Here is an 18930-nt window from a genome sequence, read left to right as displayed (position 1 = left end):
TGATTCATTTGAAAAGAAGCTACACTATTCAGAAAAATTGACTTGAATTGAGCCATTAAAATAGCAGTAGAACAATTTTTAACTAGAAGGCTGTAAACTGAAGTTGACTATAACTAGCTAGAGCTTACTCTATACTATACACGGGTCACGAGCCTCGGCAGTACTAAACGAGACTAGTTAATACAACTCAGTTTGTTTTTCTAGATCTTGGTGGCTTTAAACTTTTTGACATTCATTGTGATAAGTGCAGGATTTCAAGTCAACGCCTGTTTACTATGCACTGAGATTTAAACTGAAATATGATAGAAATCTATTGTTGTGAAATGTACTCCAGAGCCTTCTCAAGAGTGCCGGCACCCCATGCAGCAATACGCTTTCGATCGGATGTTTCATACAACTTCTTAGCAAGAGCAACAAGCATTGAAGCTTCTTTCTCATCAGCTTCGGGAAGCTGAGATTGGATCCAGCTGATGATCGCTGCACGCGTGATGAGTGTTGTACTGCCGCCCACCTGCGCGGCTCGGTAAACAATGTGTAGGATGTTTCGTCGAGCCGCAACAGTAAGAGTTGGCGACTGGTAAAGAGCTAGAATGCGCTCGAAAACATGTGCACGTCGGTAAACCTCCAGGTCCTGGAGATTGATCAGTTAGAACTGTTCAATTTGGGTAGAGATGGAAAGAACTTACAGCTTGGCTTCGAAGACCCTTAACAAATAGTCCAAGCATCCAATCTATCTCATCAGAGTATCCGTCATCAAGCTCAGGTTCATTCTGGAGAATTCGATCGATCCAGTAAGATGGAATCTTCTTCAATTCCCAGATTGGTGCTTTTTGAAGGAACTCGTTGACCTTGCCGTACGCCTTATGCATTGGGTTTATGAGAACAGACAGGCAGTTAGAGGCGCACTCGCCGACGATCCATGGAATGGGCTTATCAAGACCAATACTATTAACGGTCTCAAGCAGCTCTCCAGTAACGATGTACACCGAACGCCAATCGGCGTAATTAGATTCCTGGGTTTATTAGTTGAAGTTTGACACTTCAAAGAGGGATGATATCTCACCTTCAACTTCGCCATAAAACGCACAAGGCTAGAAAATGCCTGTCGCCGCACTTCCTCATGCTCGGAGCACAGACACAGCATTAATTCAGAAATGTGGCCTTGATCGACCGCTGCATCCAGGTCTTGTCGCTCCCATTTGTGCAACGCGTTATGTGTTTTGCCCTCTATCGGGAAGGAACCAAATATCTCATCAAGATCGACAGTTTCGGCTTCGTGGGATGTAATTAGTTGGGCTGGATCTGAGTCGATGTCCATCTTGTCATCATTGTTTCCATCATCTGTGTCTTTAATGCACTTTTTGAAGATTGAACGGTTCTTCTTGGTCTCAGTAGCCTCCATCAGGGCGTCCCGAGCAGTCTTCAAAGCCTCTGCACATTCTCCACCATGTTTCAAATGTCCAAAGAACTTCGCAATCCATACTGCGACTGCCTTTTCGTTGGCTTCATTGCCTGCCTTGACAACAAATGGCCATTGCTCAACAACAGTTGCTACAAGAGGGCTCAAGGCCACATCTTTGTCCTCTGAAAGAGCACCAACAAGGTCCAGGTAATGGACTGGCTTTTTGGCAACTCGGCACACGCAATTATCAATAAAGACCAGTTGCGTGTGCAGGTCCGCTTCGGAATCTCCCAGACTAGAGATCAGGGCATTAAAGGATAATGGGGAATTTCGAAGGATGGAGTTTTCGCCGAGAATAGTCCTCAGAAGAATAGAAAAGCGACGGGAGGAGGTTGGATCCGAGGATTCCACCAGAACTTTAAGAATTGATGTGAAAGGAGAGTATTCCATCGAAGCTGTAATATATTAGTCCTGAAGGGGAGAAAAACGACACAGTTCCACATACCTGGTTTCTGCCACCAGCGCATCGATGTCGACTGTTGCGCAATCTGAAGTGCGCTTTGCAATTGACTGAATAGTAGCTCCGAGTCGTCAGCAGCAATATTAGGTTCTTCCAACCTTTTCAAAACATCCACCAAAACTAAGGAGACATCGAAGTTGTCCTCCAGTGCAATATCAGGCATCACTTGGTAATAGCAGCTCAGGAGCTCTACAACGGCCTCCTGTTGTTGCAGATCCTCTTTGGCTGTCCGCTTGAAAAGTAGAATGATATCTTTGATAGATGGGCATCTGAGAGCGAACTCGGAAAGAAGCTTTGCAGAGGCCTGATTCCAAAACAGCTGGCTCCTTCCATGATCAGCGCGGAATATCTTCAGGACACCTCGCAATTTCATGAATGCTTGGGTCAAAATTCGGACAGCGAACAGGTTTATCACATCAGAATTCAGGTGCAAGCAACGAGTCATCGTCTTCTGACTGAGAGGACGAGGAAGAATGTTTTCGACAACGATCGAAACTGGCGGCGGCAGAAGAGGCAATTTATCTTTCCAACCGAAGTTGGTCGGAACAGGAAGCTGCACAGTAGAAAATAGGAAAGCTGATTCCGTCATCCATGTGGGAGTCAGCTTGGGATCAGCAGTGAACATAGCTTTCTTAGTGAAGAAATCGGCAATAAGTTCGGGTGCCGCTTTGAAAATAGTCATCAACAACTCAATCTGTAGGGTGTCCGAATCGATACGAAGGGATTGGACGATGTGTGACAGCGTGTTATTGCGAACTGGAACTGAATCGCGGAATTTGTCTACATAAATAGGAGAGTCGAGTCCCAGCTCAATCGAGTTATCATCATCGACACGCAGATTCTCTGGGTCAGTCGAGACTGGGTACCATCCTGTTTCGGATAGAACAAGACCAAGGCTAGAGTCCTTGCAGATCTTCATCAAAAGTGTGTGCATCTCGTTTGGAATGGAGATTTTCGCAAAGTTAGGATCATCTGATTTCCGGTTGTATGCATAAAGCGTCAATAGCCTCTCCAAGTTCCAACGATTGAAAAACTTGCTCTTCGACTTTCGTGGCAGCAAGGGATCTTGCACGATATCCCTGTCGATTGCCTTGAGTATGTCTATAACCAAATCTGGCGAGTCCTGGCGGGGATAATCAAGTAAAGCTCTGGTAAGATTGAACTGCTCTAGCATGTCGCTCTTGTCTGCTGTATGCTGTACTCTCAAGTTGGCCAGAGCATATCGCACGGCATTGCGTCTAAGAGTAGACTTCTTTGGTGCATTCTCCATATCATCTTGTTCCTTGATATGTAGCAAGAACAGCTCGAGACGCTTAAAGGTGATGTGGCGACGGTTGTAGAGTTGGCCCGCCACGGCACCACCATCAAAGGTTACAATTTCCGTAAGCAGACGCAGACATGGTGAGATGAGATGCTCTTTAGTCTTCATAGAGGTCAGACCACGGTTAACAAGCTTCAACTGGTCCTTCTGCAGTAAGAACTTGCACAATGCGAGCCCGAACTCCCTGAATTCGAGTTCACTGGAGATCGTCTTTAGAAATATCGCAAGCACCGACGGAACATTAGTAAGTAGGTGGTCATGGTTACTCGTTTCACCAAGATTCCATGTCGAGATGATATCTGGAAAGCAAATTGACTGCTCTTCTTTCTCTTTTGCAGGAGTGTACTGCTTGTCACAATAGGATTTCAATATTTCTAGCCTCTGGGCCTTTTCGGTCTCCCTCCCATTTTCAATAGACATCAAGAATGCCTTGAATTGAAGAATACCTGACAATCAATCATTAGATTCAGGTTTCGAGTTCGGATTGCTTTCAGAAGTTACCTCTATTAGCAATCCCGGCATTTTGCTGGGAAGCCAGCAGCTCGCGTAGCTGGCCAGGGGCCGTAATATTGAAAACATCATTTGCTCCAGTAGCACTCTCATCAAGCTTTCTTCTCTTTGTCCGAAAAGGGTGCTCTGTGACTTGGGCCATGTTAGGATAGTGAAGTGTATGTTTTTTCGATAACTTGGATGTGAGGTTTCGATGCCATCAAAATTTTGCACACGCTGATTGGTTTATCGGGCTCCATCAAAACCTTCAAACTCTACATGTGAAAACCTCTATTATTGGTCAACATAGCCCCACTATCTCCATCGGGATTACTGAAGTATTGAATAGTCCAGCATTACAGGCTACCTAGGTATGTACCTCTCAGGCTTTCTGAATTGAGATGCAAGGTAGGTTCCAGATACTTAATGGCTCATAAACTGATACACTGCGTGTGCATACGCTAGGCGACCCACGAGCTCGTGATAATTTCCAAAGCATCACACATGGGCACTTCATAACCTCTCTTCTCTACCCACAGCCAACAAGGGCTATCAAGCAATGAAAAAATAGACAAAAGTCAAGAGTGATATGATAAATCACGATTTGGTGTATGAAAAATTACGTGGCCGCTCACGAAGGCAGCTAGGTAGGTATAACTGATAGCTTTCGGTCAGCAATAATAACCTCAGATTTCTCCTCACCGGTGTATTAAAGCCCTTGCATATGGATGTATGAAGTGGAAGAGAGTGGTAGTGGGAAAAGTTTCACTTTTAAAGGCTGACAGGGTGCTGCGTAGAGCCCTATGCGGCGATGACATCGCCATGACCTCGCTGTCTTGGTCTCCGCCTAAAGCCTCGGCGACATCATGCGTTCAAGTTTGAAGTTTTATGGTTATAAGTATATGGCGTTCAAGGGCGTCCACAAGTGCAATCGAGTTGAAGTAGTTGAGAGTGGAGGCATATATAGGTTCATCTATAGTCTTGGAATCCTTGCTAGTAATGGGACGTATGGGGACTATTGGAAACTTGTAATTATCTTGAACTTTAGATTAGTTCTTATTGATCAAAAGATGGCATATGTACTAGGTCCCAACTAAGAGAAAGATCATCGACCACTTTTCGCCGGTAAGTCTTCAAAATTACGAATAAAAAGGTGCAAAAGCACTGGTATCGTTGAGCAGGACATTGAAAATCAACCCCAGGTTCCACCACCACCTCCTCTTCCTCCACGGCGTTGAGCAGAAAGACGCCAGTCATCTTCACCTGCAAATCTGTTATGGAGAGGCTGGATGCGTTCGGCCTTTTTGCGCTTGGATAGGCGATCAGTGGGTGCGACCTTGAAGAAAGTTGGGGCCGCTTCGACAAGCCACTTCGGCTCAATGGTGGTGCAACAATGCATATACTCCTTGGTCGTGAGAACCAAATCATGATAAATGACGTGTTCAGCAGGTTTTCCAAATAGAGCTGAGTTAGGATGAAGGGCCACAGGGGTACCTTCAACTAGTGTTTTATATCCTCCCTCTTGGTCTTTGCGGGCTGCGTGGCGGAAGAAGCCGGTGCAAAGAGCTTGTCGCACTTTAGTGGTGTCTCGACCACATGAAATCAGACGGTGCTTGTAGCGATTCATGATACCAAGGAGCTGCTTGCGAACATCTTGAGCGCGACGGATCTGTCGTGCTTGGATGAAATTTTCAAAGCACCAGGCATTGTTAAAGTTGGACTTCTTCCAACCATTGTAGACATTCAATAGAGTCAAATGATCGCCATGCGGATCGTGGAATTTGGACTTCTTTTGATCGGCCTGTTGTTGTTTTTCCTTGGGACGGTAAAAGACCGATTGAATACTCAGCATAGACACAATTGTGAGAATCTCTTCACTGCAGGCCATATCCACTGATGCAATGAGCACCTTGGCAAGTGCAGGTTCCATAGGGAAATCGGCCATCTTTCGCCCCAGACGAGTTAAAAGACCTTCATCGTCTAGAGCAGACAACGCATACAACTCTTCCAGAGCTGTCAACATGGTATTTGTTGGTGGTGGGTCCATGAAATCGAAGTGTAGTAGATCATTTATACCCATTGCCTTGAGCATTAGAATGGTATGTGACAGATTCTGACGTTGAATCTCGGGAATGGTAGTCGGTAGCATTTCAGATGCGTATGCAGCCTCGGTGTATAAGCGGAAACATTTACCTGGACCTGTTCGGCCTGCACGGCCAGCTCGTTGCTTAGCTTGGGCCTGGGAAACAGGTGTTACAACAAGAGAATCCATTCCTAGCTTGGGGTCATAAGCATTTTGCTTGACAAAGCCGGGATCGATGACATAATAAATGTTGTCGATGGTAATTGAAGTCTCTGCAATGTTGGTAGCGATGACAACCTTCCGACCACCAGGCGGTGCAGGCTCGAAGATTCGGCTTTGCACCTCACTAGGAAGTGCTGAGTAGACAGGAAGGATAACCAGCTCGGGCACGCTGGGACCCAGTGCCTTCATCCGCTCAAAGAGAATTTCACACGCGGTATCAATTTCCTCTTGACCTGTAAGAAAAACAAGAATATCACCCTCCGATTCTGTCAAGTGAATCTGCATGACAGTGATGAGGGCAGCATCGAGGTAATCAGACTCAGGTTCCTTCGAATACATAATCTCCACTGGGTATGTTCGTCCAGGAATAGAGAAAATGGGACATCCATGGAAATATTCTGAGAACTTCTCAGCATCCAGCGTAGCTGAAGTAACAATCAACCTCAGATCGGGTCTCCGCTTGACAGTTTTCTTCAATAAACCGAACAAAATATCGGTGGCAATTGTTCGCTCATGGGCCTCATCCAACATGATGACGGAATATTTCTTGATATCAGGATCTAGCAAGATTTCACGTTGCAGCATACCATCTGTCTGATATAAGATCTTCGTTGCAGGACTAGAAACATTGTCAAAGCGAATGTTGTAGCCGACTTCCTGTCCCAACTCCACGCCCACCTCCTCAGCCACACGTTTAGCCACAGACATGGCAGCCACACGACGAGGTTGAGTACATCCAATGATACCATCGTTTCCATACCCGGCTTCAGCCAAATATTGAGTCATTTGAGTAGTTTTTCCTGAACCAGTATCACCGACTACGATAAGCACTTGATTCTCGGCTACAGCATCAAGAAGCTGTTTGCGGAATTTGAATACTGGCAAACTCTCGCGCTGTTGTTTCATGGACATGTCTGTTCGCTTGCCAAGCGACTGGTTTTTGCCCATTGTGACTCTCTTCCATTCAGGAACCGCTTCGTCGGTCTTGGGTTGCTGACGCAGCTCAGATGCAAATTTTCTATCTTCTGGCGCAGTCATAGGATCAAGCCACTGAGCCGCAATATTAACATCGGCGGCGCGCTCAGCGGCCTTGTCCTGTGCCTCCTGCTGCTTCAGCTCACGTCTTTCCTTGGCAAGATTGTTGCCAGACATAGCTGCACGATTCATCGAGCCATCGGGAGCCTTGACAACACGAATAGGAGAAAGTTCAAGTGATTGTTTTGTCTGACCTGCCAAAAATGGAGGTTCTTCATCCTTGACCTCAATGTCGACATCTTCTTCTTCTTCGAAGGTTCCTTCGCCCGTAATCGTAGCATTATATTCCTCCTCTAGATCTGGGTAGTCCGCAGCAGAAGCCACTCCAGATGCAATCAACTGTCTGACCTCCCATCGTTCGGGTGAGGTCATCCGTTTACGGTTTCTTGGTCGACCATTGGATTCCTCGATCACGGGCACATCAGAGCTTAGGTTACCATATCGATCGCCATCTAGACCTCCATCTAGACGCTGCATGTTTGCACCAGAAGCAAGTCGTTTTTGAGGGACAATATCCATGCCTGTAACTTGGTCGACTTCCTTCATGGAAAGCCCGATGCGGGTACCCTGAATTGTAAGAACCTTGACTTTGACAGACTGTCCACGAGACACAAGATCCGATGGATGGTTGACTCTCGCACCTTCTTGCATCGCCGAAACATGAACAAGACCATCGACCTTTCCTTTGACGCCCTGTAAATTCACGAAAGCACCGAAGTCCTTAACACCGGTGACCTGGCCATCGTAGATCTTGAATAGGACAGGTGCATCATCCAATTCAACTGGCGGTGGTCGACGGAAATACTCATCAGCATCATCGCGTTCACGATCTCGATTTCGGCGGCGATCACTGTGGCCGCTGCGGTGACCATCCTCCTTATCACCATGTCTTCCAATCGATCTTCCGAACTCATCAATATATTCATCATTTCTGCTGCGTCGTGCACTTCTTGATCTAGATCTCGAACGATATTTGTCCCTATGCTGTCGTCCACGGCTGTGGTCATTGTATTCGGGGCTGCGACTTCGCTTCCTATGGCTGCGGTCGTCTCTGGAGGATTTTGGGTTGTCGCTTCGTGATTTTCCAGCCAACCCTTCCAGCATAGCAAATGTGTCGTCCATCGCATCGCCTTGCGCCTCGTTTTCATCGGCCGGTCGATCCAAGTAGTCATTTTCCGTCCAGCGCTTCTCGGTATCCGGAACAGCAAGACCCTTGAACACACGAGACTTCTTCTCTAGCGCATCAAATTCGTCCATCAATGAATCTTCTGCAGGGGCTGCGTCACCATTGTCCGCCTTCTTGCCTTTGTATTTCGGATGCATCGTAAGGATAGTGCGATCAATGCTTTCCATCAAGCTCTCGGGGAACTCGGCACCCATATCCTCTAGGATTTTCTTGAATTCAGGATAGGAGCCACCGCAATTGAGATGTTGATTGATCACAAATTCTGCAAGTGTCTTGTCGTTGATACCCAGGTGGTTCTGGAGCTCGTTCGTCACCCGCGAAACGAGTGAGAACAGCTCCAGCGACTCCAGGTCATCCATGATGGGCGACTTATGAAGGCGGCGGCAGAGCAGGGGATAATTTCAGCCGCGTATTTAATAGAGAGAGGAAACTTGAAGCACCGCGTCCGCGCAAAACACCGCACTTGGAAGAGTTAAGCTCGCGATGAAAGTGAAGCTGCGGAAAATCAATCCGGCCGAGACGGCTGCCGATAAGGATAAGCACTGATAGTGCTTATCAGTAGTTTGGGGCAAAGTACCTACACAGTAAGTAGATAGCTTTACGTACTGTTTTTTTCTATGCTAGGTGGGGCTTTCCTATTTCAGGTGCCGCCGCTTTAATGAGGGCCCTCAATTTCAGGCTCAGTGAGTAAATTTCAGTCCAGGCTCAGGCTCACGGAGCTGCTCATGGAGCTGCTCATGGTCATCACGTGACAGATCAGTGATGTCTACCCGTCGCGCGGCTACCCCAACTAGATTTCAAATGAACGCATCAATTTCAATTCCACTTTTAGATACAAAAACGCAATAAAATAGACTAAATAACCTTACCAGGGCATGTAGCGATGGTATGCACTGGTTCTCGACAACAAGCACACCTTCTGGCGCCTTATTAGACATAATAGGCATAGTTTCAACAGGGTCAACTCTAGATGTATATTCCTGTTCAACACCATTCTGTATCTTCTCCAAACTCCGTAAACTGCCATCAATAGCCACCTGCTAATTTTACTGGCATTCCTTTTTTCAATTTACTTTTTGTTAGCCTTCTCCAGATAGCCACAACGATTATGTAGAAAAATGTGGTGATGGACTGTCCGGGTAGTGCGATCATAAAAGCTCTGTATATCCTTTTTAATAGGCAATGGGATAAAACTAGAAGAAGATGATAGTGCAGAATCGATGCGAGGCCTAGATCCTATAAGCTTTGTAAGACTACAGATCGCGTTCTCGTCGTCGCTGCTACCAGAAGATATGGGACGTTCAGGATCTAGAGGAGGCAGACTTTTCAGCTGAATATTAAGCGTATCAAGGACTTTTGATGGGTTCAAAGGCACTGAACCAGCAGCTCTAAAGCTACCAATTATAGTATTAGCTTCAAAAATAGTGTCCCGGGCAACTTTAAAAAGGGGAAGAAAATCATCTTTATCAATAAAATTGACGCCGGGCCGCATCTGCTCCGCAACACCCTTTCTGTATCCCCTCTTTAAAGGACTAAAACAGGCCATATTAAGAGGCTACAAAAGGTAAGATTCATATATATATATATATATATATATATATAAACATACTTAAAGCAATAATATCATTTGTTTTACATATATTATTGAAAATAGGCTATATATAAGAGTTATGGCCATCAAGTATAAAAAGACAAAATTGACACCTTCTACTTCTTATATTAGGAACAAAATGCTTCTAAAGCTAATTTAGACCGATCTGAAAGCTAGTCTAGCCATTAAAGCTCTTACTTAAGCTCTAATTAGCTTTCTCTGGTAGCTCATCGAACCATCGAGACATAAAAACATTACCTTCAAAAATAAGATAAGGTGGAAGTGAAACGGGTTGATACCCGATGAAATGCTCAGTCTCTGGAGAGACTGTGCTCCTGGCATCAGTGCGGAGCCGAACGAGCCATAAGAGCATCCGGTCCCAGGACCCCTTTCCCTCTTTTAGTTAATTCTTATTGTTTATCAATCGGATCTTTACAGCGTACAAATTCCTGCATTCATGCCGTAACAGGAAGAGCATCTCTATTTGCTCTTATAGTCTCGCTCAGAGTCACCCACTCACGGTTTCCTGGCTGTAAAACTACTCTCCGACCATAGTATTCAGCAGAGGTAATAACTTTTTCAAAGCCATTTATTCTCATCGCGAAGCCAGACTCATCAAAGTTGAAGATGTTATCAGAGTGGATACCATATTTTGCGATAATACTTTCAACGAGCTTAAACCATGGTAGATTGATCCTAGGATCTTCATTAAGAGCTCTCTAATAATATTATTGACACGATCGAGGGGGTTTCAGATCAGGATGTCGTTTAGTAAAGCCTGAAGCCCAGTTTTTGGCCACAGCAATAGGCGTCTCAGAGGGTGTTCAAATCCGCGGGTATAGTCTAAGAGCCCCTGCCCCTTGGCTGGATATTCATCCCTCGAGCAGCGATCGAATGTTCTATAGAGCGATAGGTGATAGGTGACGAGGCCTACGGACTTAAACGACGTGTTACTAGAACTAACACGGGTGTTCCCAAAACAATGATCATTAATTTCTAAAGTGTCTAAACTGTAGGACGCAAGTTAATCATGCGAAGGGGTATCCGCGCTTCTCCTGACCGATCTAACAAGAAATGGAGAAGAAAAGGGTAAAGAGAAAAAAGAAGAACAGAAAAAGAAAAGATGTAAAAGACACAGAAAAATTGAGGCGATCCTGCCATGACTGATCCTTTCTCCAGAGGTGGAGCGAGAACTCCAACTTAAGGCTTGGAGAAATTCAACTGGTAGCCTAAACGGCAGGACGTAAGTTCATCTTGCGGAGGTATATCCGCGCTTTGTCTCGAAGAAGATCAATCGGCAACTCAAAAGTTGCCGGCGGGGAGCCCAATACGTGCTGGGTCCGCCTGGAAACTAGGGCCAAAAAGTTACTCGCGGCTTAACATGAGCGGCTGAGTCCCAGTAGTTGGGAGAGCTGGAAACGGCGGAGGAGCATTGGGGTGCTGTAGGCGCGCTGCGGCCATACCTCGGGTTGTTACTCCAGTACGAGTGGGAGCGGGTAGAGTGGCTGGGAGAGAGGCGGGGATAGGGGGCACAGGAAAGACTTGCTCGCTCTGTCGTAAAATAGGGTCGCCAAAAACATTTCTGGCCCATAGCTGGGAAACACCTTTGACTCGACGGGTCAGTCTGTTCTTGGTCCACTTGACTAGTCTCTCTATCACATCCAACCAAAATCAGCCTCATATCGTGCTTAAGTCTATCTAGGCTCTCTGAGTGCTCAACCTCGAGCACCACTGTTGGAATATACGCAAGTACTGGGCGTACGAATAACTCGGACTCCTTTCGAGAGTTTTGGTATGGTCCTGATGTGAATTCTAGTGCTTGAATTATTTAGTCAGAAAAGGCAATCAAGAGAATCAAAGGGTTGACTTACTTGTTCCCACCCCGGTATCGAATTGCATAGCTTCATTACATGTTAGCAACCCTTGCTGGATATGATAGAGCACGGTGTTTCTGAGCCAGGCTTGAATAAAATCGTGTAGCTCAGTCGGCATAATCAAGAATTGTAGTTCGTTTACTACTTGGTTCTACGATTTCCTACGGCAATCAGTATTAAGAGAAGGTAATTAATCTGAAAAAGGTTTGCTTGCCTCATAGAGGCTCCGTCCAGGTTATTATATATACTGAGCTCCCAAGCAGGCTTCAAGTCTGCAATTATGAGAGTCGTACAGGTAATTGAGCTTTCTATTTTAGAAGTGATCCGCTTCTGGAGCACCTTTCGGCGAGAAAAATCCTTAGCATAAATTAAGATCACGGTCGAGAGTGACTCGTAGTCATTGTTGCTAGAATCAGACTCTTGCAAGGCGACAGTTGTTATCTCGTCTTGGTAAAACTTGCAAATAGAGCGATGGGCTATGGTAGACGTCATTTTTCTCTCTGTTATGGCAGGCTGAGTCGCGATGAACGTGTTCGGGGAGGAGTTGTACTTTGTAGTTAGGTGTAGGTCACTTTGTGAGGTATCCCACTGTACACCGCCCAAGGACATCGTGTTTCTGTCGGTCTTCCCTAGCTTTTTCTCAGGAAAGTGGTCGTTGTCGTATATATTGCTTTTCGCTCAGATATTGTGTCCTCGATAAGGTGGTAGAACTGCCTCAAAAGCAAACTCGAAGTAAAGAATACTTCTACAAACTGCTTTAACTGCTCCCAAGGTCGAAGTTCCACAGTTGCTTCTAGGGGATAAGTGAACATGCATGTCACTAAACTTGCTGACATCGATTAACGTGTTGGAATTCAGGTAATTCCACACATGCTCAACCTGATGACGGAAGTAAGAGCCGTTCGTGAACTTGAGGATAGGAGAAATCAGTTCCAGCGGCCCTAAGTATTGTCAGTATTCAGAAATCTTGGCATATAAGGTAAAGATGCATACCTTGTCTTGTGCTAGTATCGGAATGATATAGATCCGGCTCAATGGAGTTATCTTTCGCAAGAATCTATTCCTTGAACAGACTTTCACTTTCTTCAAAATCGCCATCTTCGACTTAGACCTCTTCATGCATTCCTGTCACCCAGTTCGGAGCACCGTCGCAGTAACTAGCAGCAATCATGTAGGCAGAGGTCTTCAGGTCTGGTATATCGCGGTCTTCTTCAAAATTAAGGGCTCGGAGTAATAACTCAGCCTCAATTCCGATGTGATATCCATTTATAGCGACAACATCTTCGGCAATCTTGAAGTTCAATGGTTTGGACAAGTAATAGAGAGAATGGAGAAAAAAGAGGATGAAGGGAGAAAGAAAAGGATGATTAATCCCAAGCTGGGTTAGAGAGAGTAATGAGTTATGGGGGACAACCTTCCAAATAGAGGGAAAAAAGAGAGAATGAAGTGAGAAAACAAAGGGTGAAGTGAGAAAGAAAAGGATGATTGATACCAAGCTGGGTGAGAGGGAGTAATGAGTTATGGGGGACAACTTCCAAGGTTGAAAGTATCATCATATTTGATCCTCAAAGATACTGACTCTTACATATGTATCTTCAAATGTTGCCTACTGTACTATGTTGAATATATTAATAATAAATTGGAATTACCTGTTCTCGCTTGTCCTCAAAAATACCAACTAATGGTATCTGATTAAATCAAACTGGGAAGCAGCGTCCCGACTCTCTCGTCCACTCCACAATCTTCCAGGATTGGAAAGGGCATGGCAAAGAGGAACAACCCTAAGTAACTGGAGTGGAGCGGAATGGAGAGTTCTAAGATTGTAGATTCCGTTTGGAATGAAGTGAGAGGGAGTGTAATTTGGCATGGAAAGTAGTACACATTTCATTCAAAATCAGTTAGCTGCCTCAGCAACTGTCTCGCAGCATTATATTCTGATACTAGGTACGACTAGATAGATTGGTATATTGACCGTTAAGGTCAGAGTATTATTTAGATGAATATGATTTGTTAGTAAAGCAGCCCTTTCGAGTAGTTATAATCCTACTAGTCCTAGTTAGTATTAGGTTACGAATAATAAATCGTATAAATAACAATAAATCATATAAAAACTACAACAAATACTAAAGAATAGAAATAATCAGACCCCTAGCCCCATTCTAACCTTGAAACTCCCTGACATGATAAAATCCATGGACATACAAGCCTTAAATCAATGTTGGAAGATAGTATTCCACTCCTTCATCAACCAATACTGAAAACTCTGTATCACTTGGATTTACAAGATATTTCAGCACCACACAAATCCATCACAGAACCGAACGAACCCCAAGTCGTCTGAGCATTCAACAGAAGCGTCTCTGAGTCTCTAGTGAAAGTGCAGACGGTGTTTTGTCCAAAAGCAACAAGCTGAGCGCTTGAGGCGAAAACCAGACCTTTAGGTGCGAGAGCGCTGCTGCCCCAGAGTTCTTGGACGGCATATTTCTGGCCATCAACAGGGATGTTTATATTGGCATTTGCACCAGTCTGATCATTGGAGAGTTGAACAGTAGCGTCAGTTGGGGAGTGAGCCTTGGAAGTGGTAGAGACTGAGGATGAGACACAGGAAACTGTAGACAGGCTTGAGAAGTATGTAGGACTAAACGAAGCCGAAGTCTTCTTAGTATCTAATGATACTTGCAGAGATGGCTTATCAGTGAAAGTGCAGATAGTGTTTGTTCCAAAAGCAACAAGCTGAGCACTTGAAGCAAAAACTACACCGCCAGATGCGACAGAGCTGCTGCCCCAAAGGTCTTTAACGAGGTATGTACTGCCATCAACAGGGACCGCGACATTGGCATTTGCACCAGTCTGATCATTGGCGAGTTGCACAGTTGTAGTAGCTGGTGAGGTGGCCATAGGAGCGGCAAAGACTGAGGAGAGGACATAGGAAATTATAGCAAGGCTTAAGAAGTGCATTTTGGATAGATGTTGCAATTGATCGGTAGTGATCTTTGAGTACTTGACACTTGATGAACTTTAGAACTCATAGCACATTATACTAGGTATTTATCCCCATCGCTCATACTTCATTCCAAGGTCCTTCTTATCGAGGTAAGAGGCTTAGAAGTGGCTCATACTTCATACCAAGGACCTCTAAGGAAAGTTTCGGTACGAAGGTGTCAGGCTGTATATTCCGTCTAAAAATATCATTAGACACACCAATAATAAGCCAGACTGGCCTATCATTAGTATCCGCTATTGGCACCAACAAGAACCTCCGTATCAAGATTTATTTTAAGATAACAAATGCCAAGTTCCACATATAATGTATTTTATATTTGCTATTCAAATAAGTTCTAGAGAATAGTTTCTAGCTGCTCCGCGTTATATAAGCACTATAGCGATCTAACTACTACTATAGCTTGCATAACTTCATCAACTGTATATATATTAAGCCTTAGTCGGAGGTTTCAGTACTCTAAGCTATTACTTGAAACTTAACTCATGAGATCTAATATTAAAACGGCCTGGTCTAAAGCTTTAATCAGGGAACATAAAAAGGCATCAATTCATTGGCCTCAGTGGCGGACCAACCATTAGTAAAAATCGCCGGATTTGGTAAGCCTTAGCATTTATACGTGGAGGCGGAGTGTGCACCTGCAAACCTTGGAATTAACGGCAAGGCGGATGAGAAAGAGGTCTAGCCATCCATCAATACGAGATTGACCAAATCCTTAGAAATAGCCTTAGTTTTCAAATGGTGATGAGTACATATTCGAAGATTAAAGTTAAACATCGAAACCGTTCGGTTTCCTACGCCTTACCATCCCTAACCATAGTTCAATCACGAGGCTTTTTCAAGACTTAGAATTCTAAATAGGCGAGGCTCTCTAGCCCATCCCAATTAATTAACGAATCAAAAGTGACAAAAAGAAGTGGCGGACAAGTCAATCCCAATTCTTTTCTTGAGACCATCTCAATTACATTTAGGGCTCGTACGAGACTAAAAATTTCAAAATATTGAAATTAGTGTTAGTTCTAGTTAATTTTTCATTTTCAACTTCATCGGACATCAAGAAAAAACGTAGTAGGTAGATGTTTCAGTAGGGTGCGGTTAGAAAGTTGACCCATTCACGATTTCTAGCTTATAAAAGTCTTCGTTTACCATGATGTTATGAAGAACATATGACATACCCTGAAGACATGACGCCTATCGCGAATCGAGTCTCATCAAATTTATAGATATTGTCGGAAATGATACCATACTTTGCGATAGTATCTTGAACCAGATTAAGCCACCCCTTTATAAGTGTAGGGTCTTCTACTTTAGCTCTCTGAATATTAATTCGACGAGACCTTCGAGTAGTGAGAGATTTAGTGTGATAGAGATAGCAAATAGGAAAGCCCTAGCATAGAGAAAACGGTACGTAAAGCTACCTAGGTATACTGACATCCATACATAAAAGTTAAATTCCATAATAATACATACCTAATAGGTGTCGAGGTTTTTTTATTTATATACACAGCTAATCTTACATGGGATATCACAATCCCGTAGTCATCCAGAGTCTCCCTATACCGATGAGATTTGTTCCTTAGACACAGGGGTTGGCTCGAAATTGGCGTCAAAGTCGCTCTCAGATGGATCCATATCCTCATTGTCTGATAATTGCACCTCTTCAGGTCCGAATTCGGCCTCTCGGCCAATAATCTGCTTTTGCAACTGGATACGGCGTTTCAAAGAAGCATCCTTGCGCAGTTTCTTATTAGCCGAGAATTCGGTCAGCGCTCGAATCATTCTGTCCTCGACAAGCTTCTTGACATGTGTTGCAAGAGTCCGGTCAGTGAATATGCCACCAAATCGGAAACTCAGCCAGGAGTAGAGAATGATGGCTTTATGCAAACTCTCCAATTCATGAACGTAGTTTTTATCCCCGGACACAGGTTGTTCCAAGATTTCAAGGTTGAGACCAGGGATTTCCAATAGTCGGCCGCGAGTATTTTCGGCAATACAGTCAGCAAAAGCTGCAGTAACGTTGCGTGCAGATTGATCTCTCGTGTCCATGGGAGAAGCCATGAGCATAAGCTGGTCTTGGATACTCAAACCCTTCACACTATCAATGATTTCAGCATTTTCCAGTTGATTACGGACATCGCACATGAAAAAGAGAGGGCTCATCTGGGATATTTCGATGATTCGTTTGATGAGGTACTCGAATGGAACACCCCTCGGAAAATAGGCATCAAACTTCTGAAAAGCAACATTTGGAGGAACAATTCCAGCGGCACGAAGCGGTGGGGGTTCAACTCCAAAGGCTTCTTGGATATATGGAAGGTCGACTTCCTCGAGGCAAGTCACATAGCCTATATTGACGCCATCGTCGCTGCCTCCTTTGGCATTGGCCGCACGATATCGACCAGCACGTCCACCGATTTGCTTAATCTCGGGGACGGTAAGCCGATGTAAACCAGAAGGAGTGCGCTTAATAGTAGTCTCGAAGATTACACGCTTACAGCTCCTATATTCTCCAAGTTAATTGATATCCGGGCAATGCAAATTGACATACAAACTTACAGGTTCAACCCCATACCGATAGCGTCACTCGCTACGAGGAAATCATAGTCATTATCGGGATCATTGAATAGGGCAGCTTGCTGGGTTCGAATCTCGGCTGGGAGACCACCGTAAACAATTGCAGCTCGTTTGCCAGTAGATCTCTCAATAAGTGCCTTCAACGCGTGAATGCCGACTCGGGAAAATGCAACAAGACAGTCTCCCCTTTGGAGCTTTTTCAAATCCCCCCGCAGACTACGCGGCATTACCTCCAGCGCATTAAGGCGCTCATAGCGATGAATTTCCAGAACATCTCCTGTGAGTGCACACAGCTCACGAATCAAGGGCACGGTACGTACCTCACCACATAGATGTAGCTCGGAAACCTGAGCTCCAAGTACAGCTCGAGTCCATGCCCAACCTCGCGACGAGTCGGAAATCATCTGGATTTCATCGATGACTCCAACTTCGAACTGTTGCCCCAGACTAACCATCTCCACTGTATTGCTCACAATCCGTGGGGTTTCTCCGTTCTCTGGATGTCTGACTTCGTCTCCTGTCACTAGACTGCAGGGGATCCCGTTGTCCTTAAAACGATGATATACCTCCTGCGCAAGCAACCTCAATGGTCCGGCGTAGAACCCACTTTTAGATTTCTTCAGTCGCTGTAACGCATGGTATGTCTTGCCAGAATTTGTAGGTCCCACATGGAGGTGGATTGTACGTTGAATAGACCGTGCGTTGGGATACCATTCTGCAGGATGTCGAAGATCACAGACTTCTTGCTGTGCTTCCACATTCTCATTTGAATATCTTTCTGTGAGATCATCTGCATACTGCATATATTCTAGCTCTTCGCGCAAGCCGTGTACTCCAGATTGAAGGTATGCCTTTCTTAGTGACAGCTTGATACGGGCTAGGGGTCCTTCGGCCTTTCTTGTGTCGTGTAATTGACACGCAGTCTTGATTCGACGCTCGAACTGAGACCATTTTGAAGGATTCTGGCCATTTAACCGGTAGAGGTTTTTCTTTATATCTTGCAACGAAGTTTCCACGAGATGATCAAAATCGGATGCCGCAGCGATAGTACGACGGGCTGTCTGTGCTGTAGATTTCAGCGACAACTTCGCATCCTTCTTTGCCTCCTTTCCCGCCTCGGCGCGGTCCCTACTTCCTACTTTGACTTTCTTTGTTCGTTCGAGGGTAGCAGATACTGAGAAATGTCGTTCAGTGGGCCTAGAGAGTGGTCGCAATGCGAAGAGAAGCGCGCGACTGCTGGTACTGGACCATGGCTGCATTTCCTGCCCGGATATTTGGGCAACTATGAAACAGAAGAGGTCGATCAATTGAGATAGAAGATAATGATTATAATGACTGAATGACAAGCGTGGGATCAGCCCAGCGTTGAGTAATAGTTCAAAACGGTTGTTTCAATAAGAAAAAATGGCTTGCTTATCGGAATGGGTTCCCTGACGCCGCCAACCGGAGATCCACTTTCTGCTCCGAAGCTCAAATGGTGGGGAACCTTCTCCTTCATATACCTCATACGGGCCACCTAAGTCCCCTTGCTCTCCTCGCCCCATCCTCGCCTCTTTAAGGATCACTGGTCCATTGTCAGACCTTACTGTTCAAACCCGACGATCCCATCTCTACCTACCTCTGCAGTCCCGG

At 45.0% G+C, this 18930-nt stretch overlaps 6 protein-coding genes across 6 annotated transcripts; all 6 read right to left on the bottom strand.

The window, feature by feature from the left end:
- Window positions 1-310: 310 nt before the first annotated feature.
- On the bottom strand, window positions 311-3895 carry N7495_005925 (NPA1/URB1 family protein; the record flags this gene model as incomplete). The annotated part of the gene is made up of 5 exons (XM_057208576.1): window positions 311-631; window positions 687-1013; window positions 1064-1857; window positions 1908-3689; window positions 3745-3895. The coding sequence occupies 5 exons, from the start codon at window positions 3893-3895 to the stop codon at window positions 311-313; spliced, it is 3375 nt and encodes a 1124-aa protein (XP_057062350.1).
- A 1029-nt stretch (window positions 3896-4924) lies between these two features.
- Window positions 4925-8617, bottom strand: N7495_005924 (uncharacterized protein; the record flags this gene model as incomplete). Its single annotated transcript, XM_057208575.1, has 1 exon — window positions 4925-8617. One exon carries the CDS (start codon window positions 8615-8617, stop codon window positions 4925-4927), a length of 3693 nt encoding a protein of 1230 aa, XP_057062349.1.
- Window positions 8618-11214: 2597 nt separating this feature from the next.
- Window positions 11215-11841, bottom strand: N7495_005923 (uncharacterized protein; the record flags this gene model as incomplete). Its single annotated transcript, XM_057208574.1, has 3 exons — window positions 11215-11431; window positions 11454-11661; window positions 11721-11841. The coding sequence occupies 3 exons, from the start codon at window positions 11839-11841 to the stop codon at window positions 11215-11217; spliced, it is 546 nt and encodes a 181-aa protein (XP_057062348.1).
- A 987-nt stretch (window positions 11842-12828) lies between these two features.
- On the bottom strand, window positions 12829-13487 carry N7495_005922 (uncharacterized protein; the record flags this gene model as incomplete). The annotated part of the gene is made up of 3 exons (XM_057208573.1): window positions 12829-13014; window positions 13373-13401; window positions 13427-13487. 3 exons carry the CDS (start codon window positions 13485-13487, stop codon window positions 12829-12831), a joined length of 276 nt encoding a protein of 91 aa, XP_057062347.1.
- Window positions 13488-13991: 504 nt separating this feature from the next.
- On the bottom strand, window positions 13992-14681 carry N7495_005921 (uncharacterized protein; the record flags this gene model as incomplete). Its single annotated transcript, XM_057208572.1, has 1 exon — window positions 13992-14681. The coding sequence occupies one exon, from the start codon at window positions 14679-14681 to the stop codon at window positions 13992-13994; it is 690 nt and encodes a 229-aa protein (XP_057062346.1).
- Window positions 14682-16278: 1597 nt separating this feature from the next.
- N7495_005920 (ATP-dependent RNA helicase SUV3) lies at window positions 16279-18557 on the bottom strand (the record flags this gene model as incomplete). Its single annotated transcript, XM_057208571.1, has 2 exons — window positions 16279-17224; window positions 17281-18557. The coding sequence occupies 2 exons, from the start codon at window positions 18555-18557 to the stop codon at window positions 16279-16281; spliced, it is 2223 nt and encodes a 740-aa protein (XP_057062345.1).
- Between the last annotated feature and the right edge of the window lie 373 nt (window positions 18558-18930).

The sequence above is a fragment of the Penicillium taxi genome (assembly GCF_028828555.1).
Source record: "Penicillium taxi strain IBT 34144 chromosome Unknown utg000004l_segment0_segment0, whole genome shotgun sequence".
Lineage (NCBI taxonomy): Eukaryota > Fungi > Ascomycota > Eurotiomycetes > Eurotiales > Aspergillaceae > Penicillium > Penicillium taxi.
Note: the sequence above shows the minus strand (reverse complement) of the source record. Positions and strands in the feature narration are given on the sequence as shown.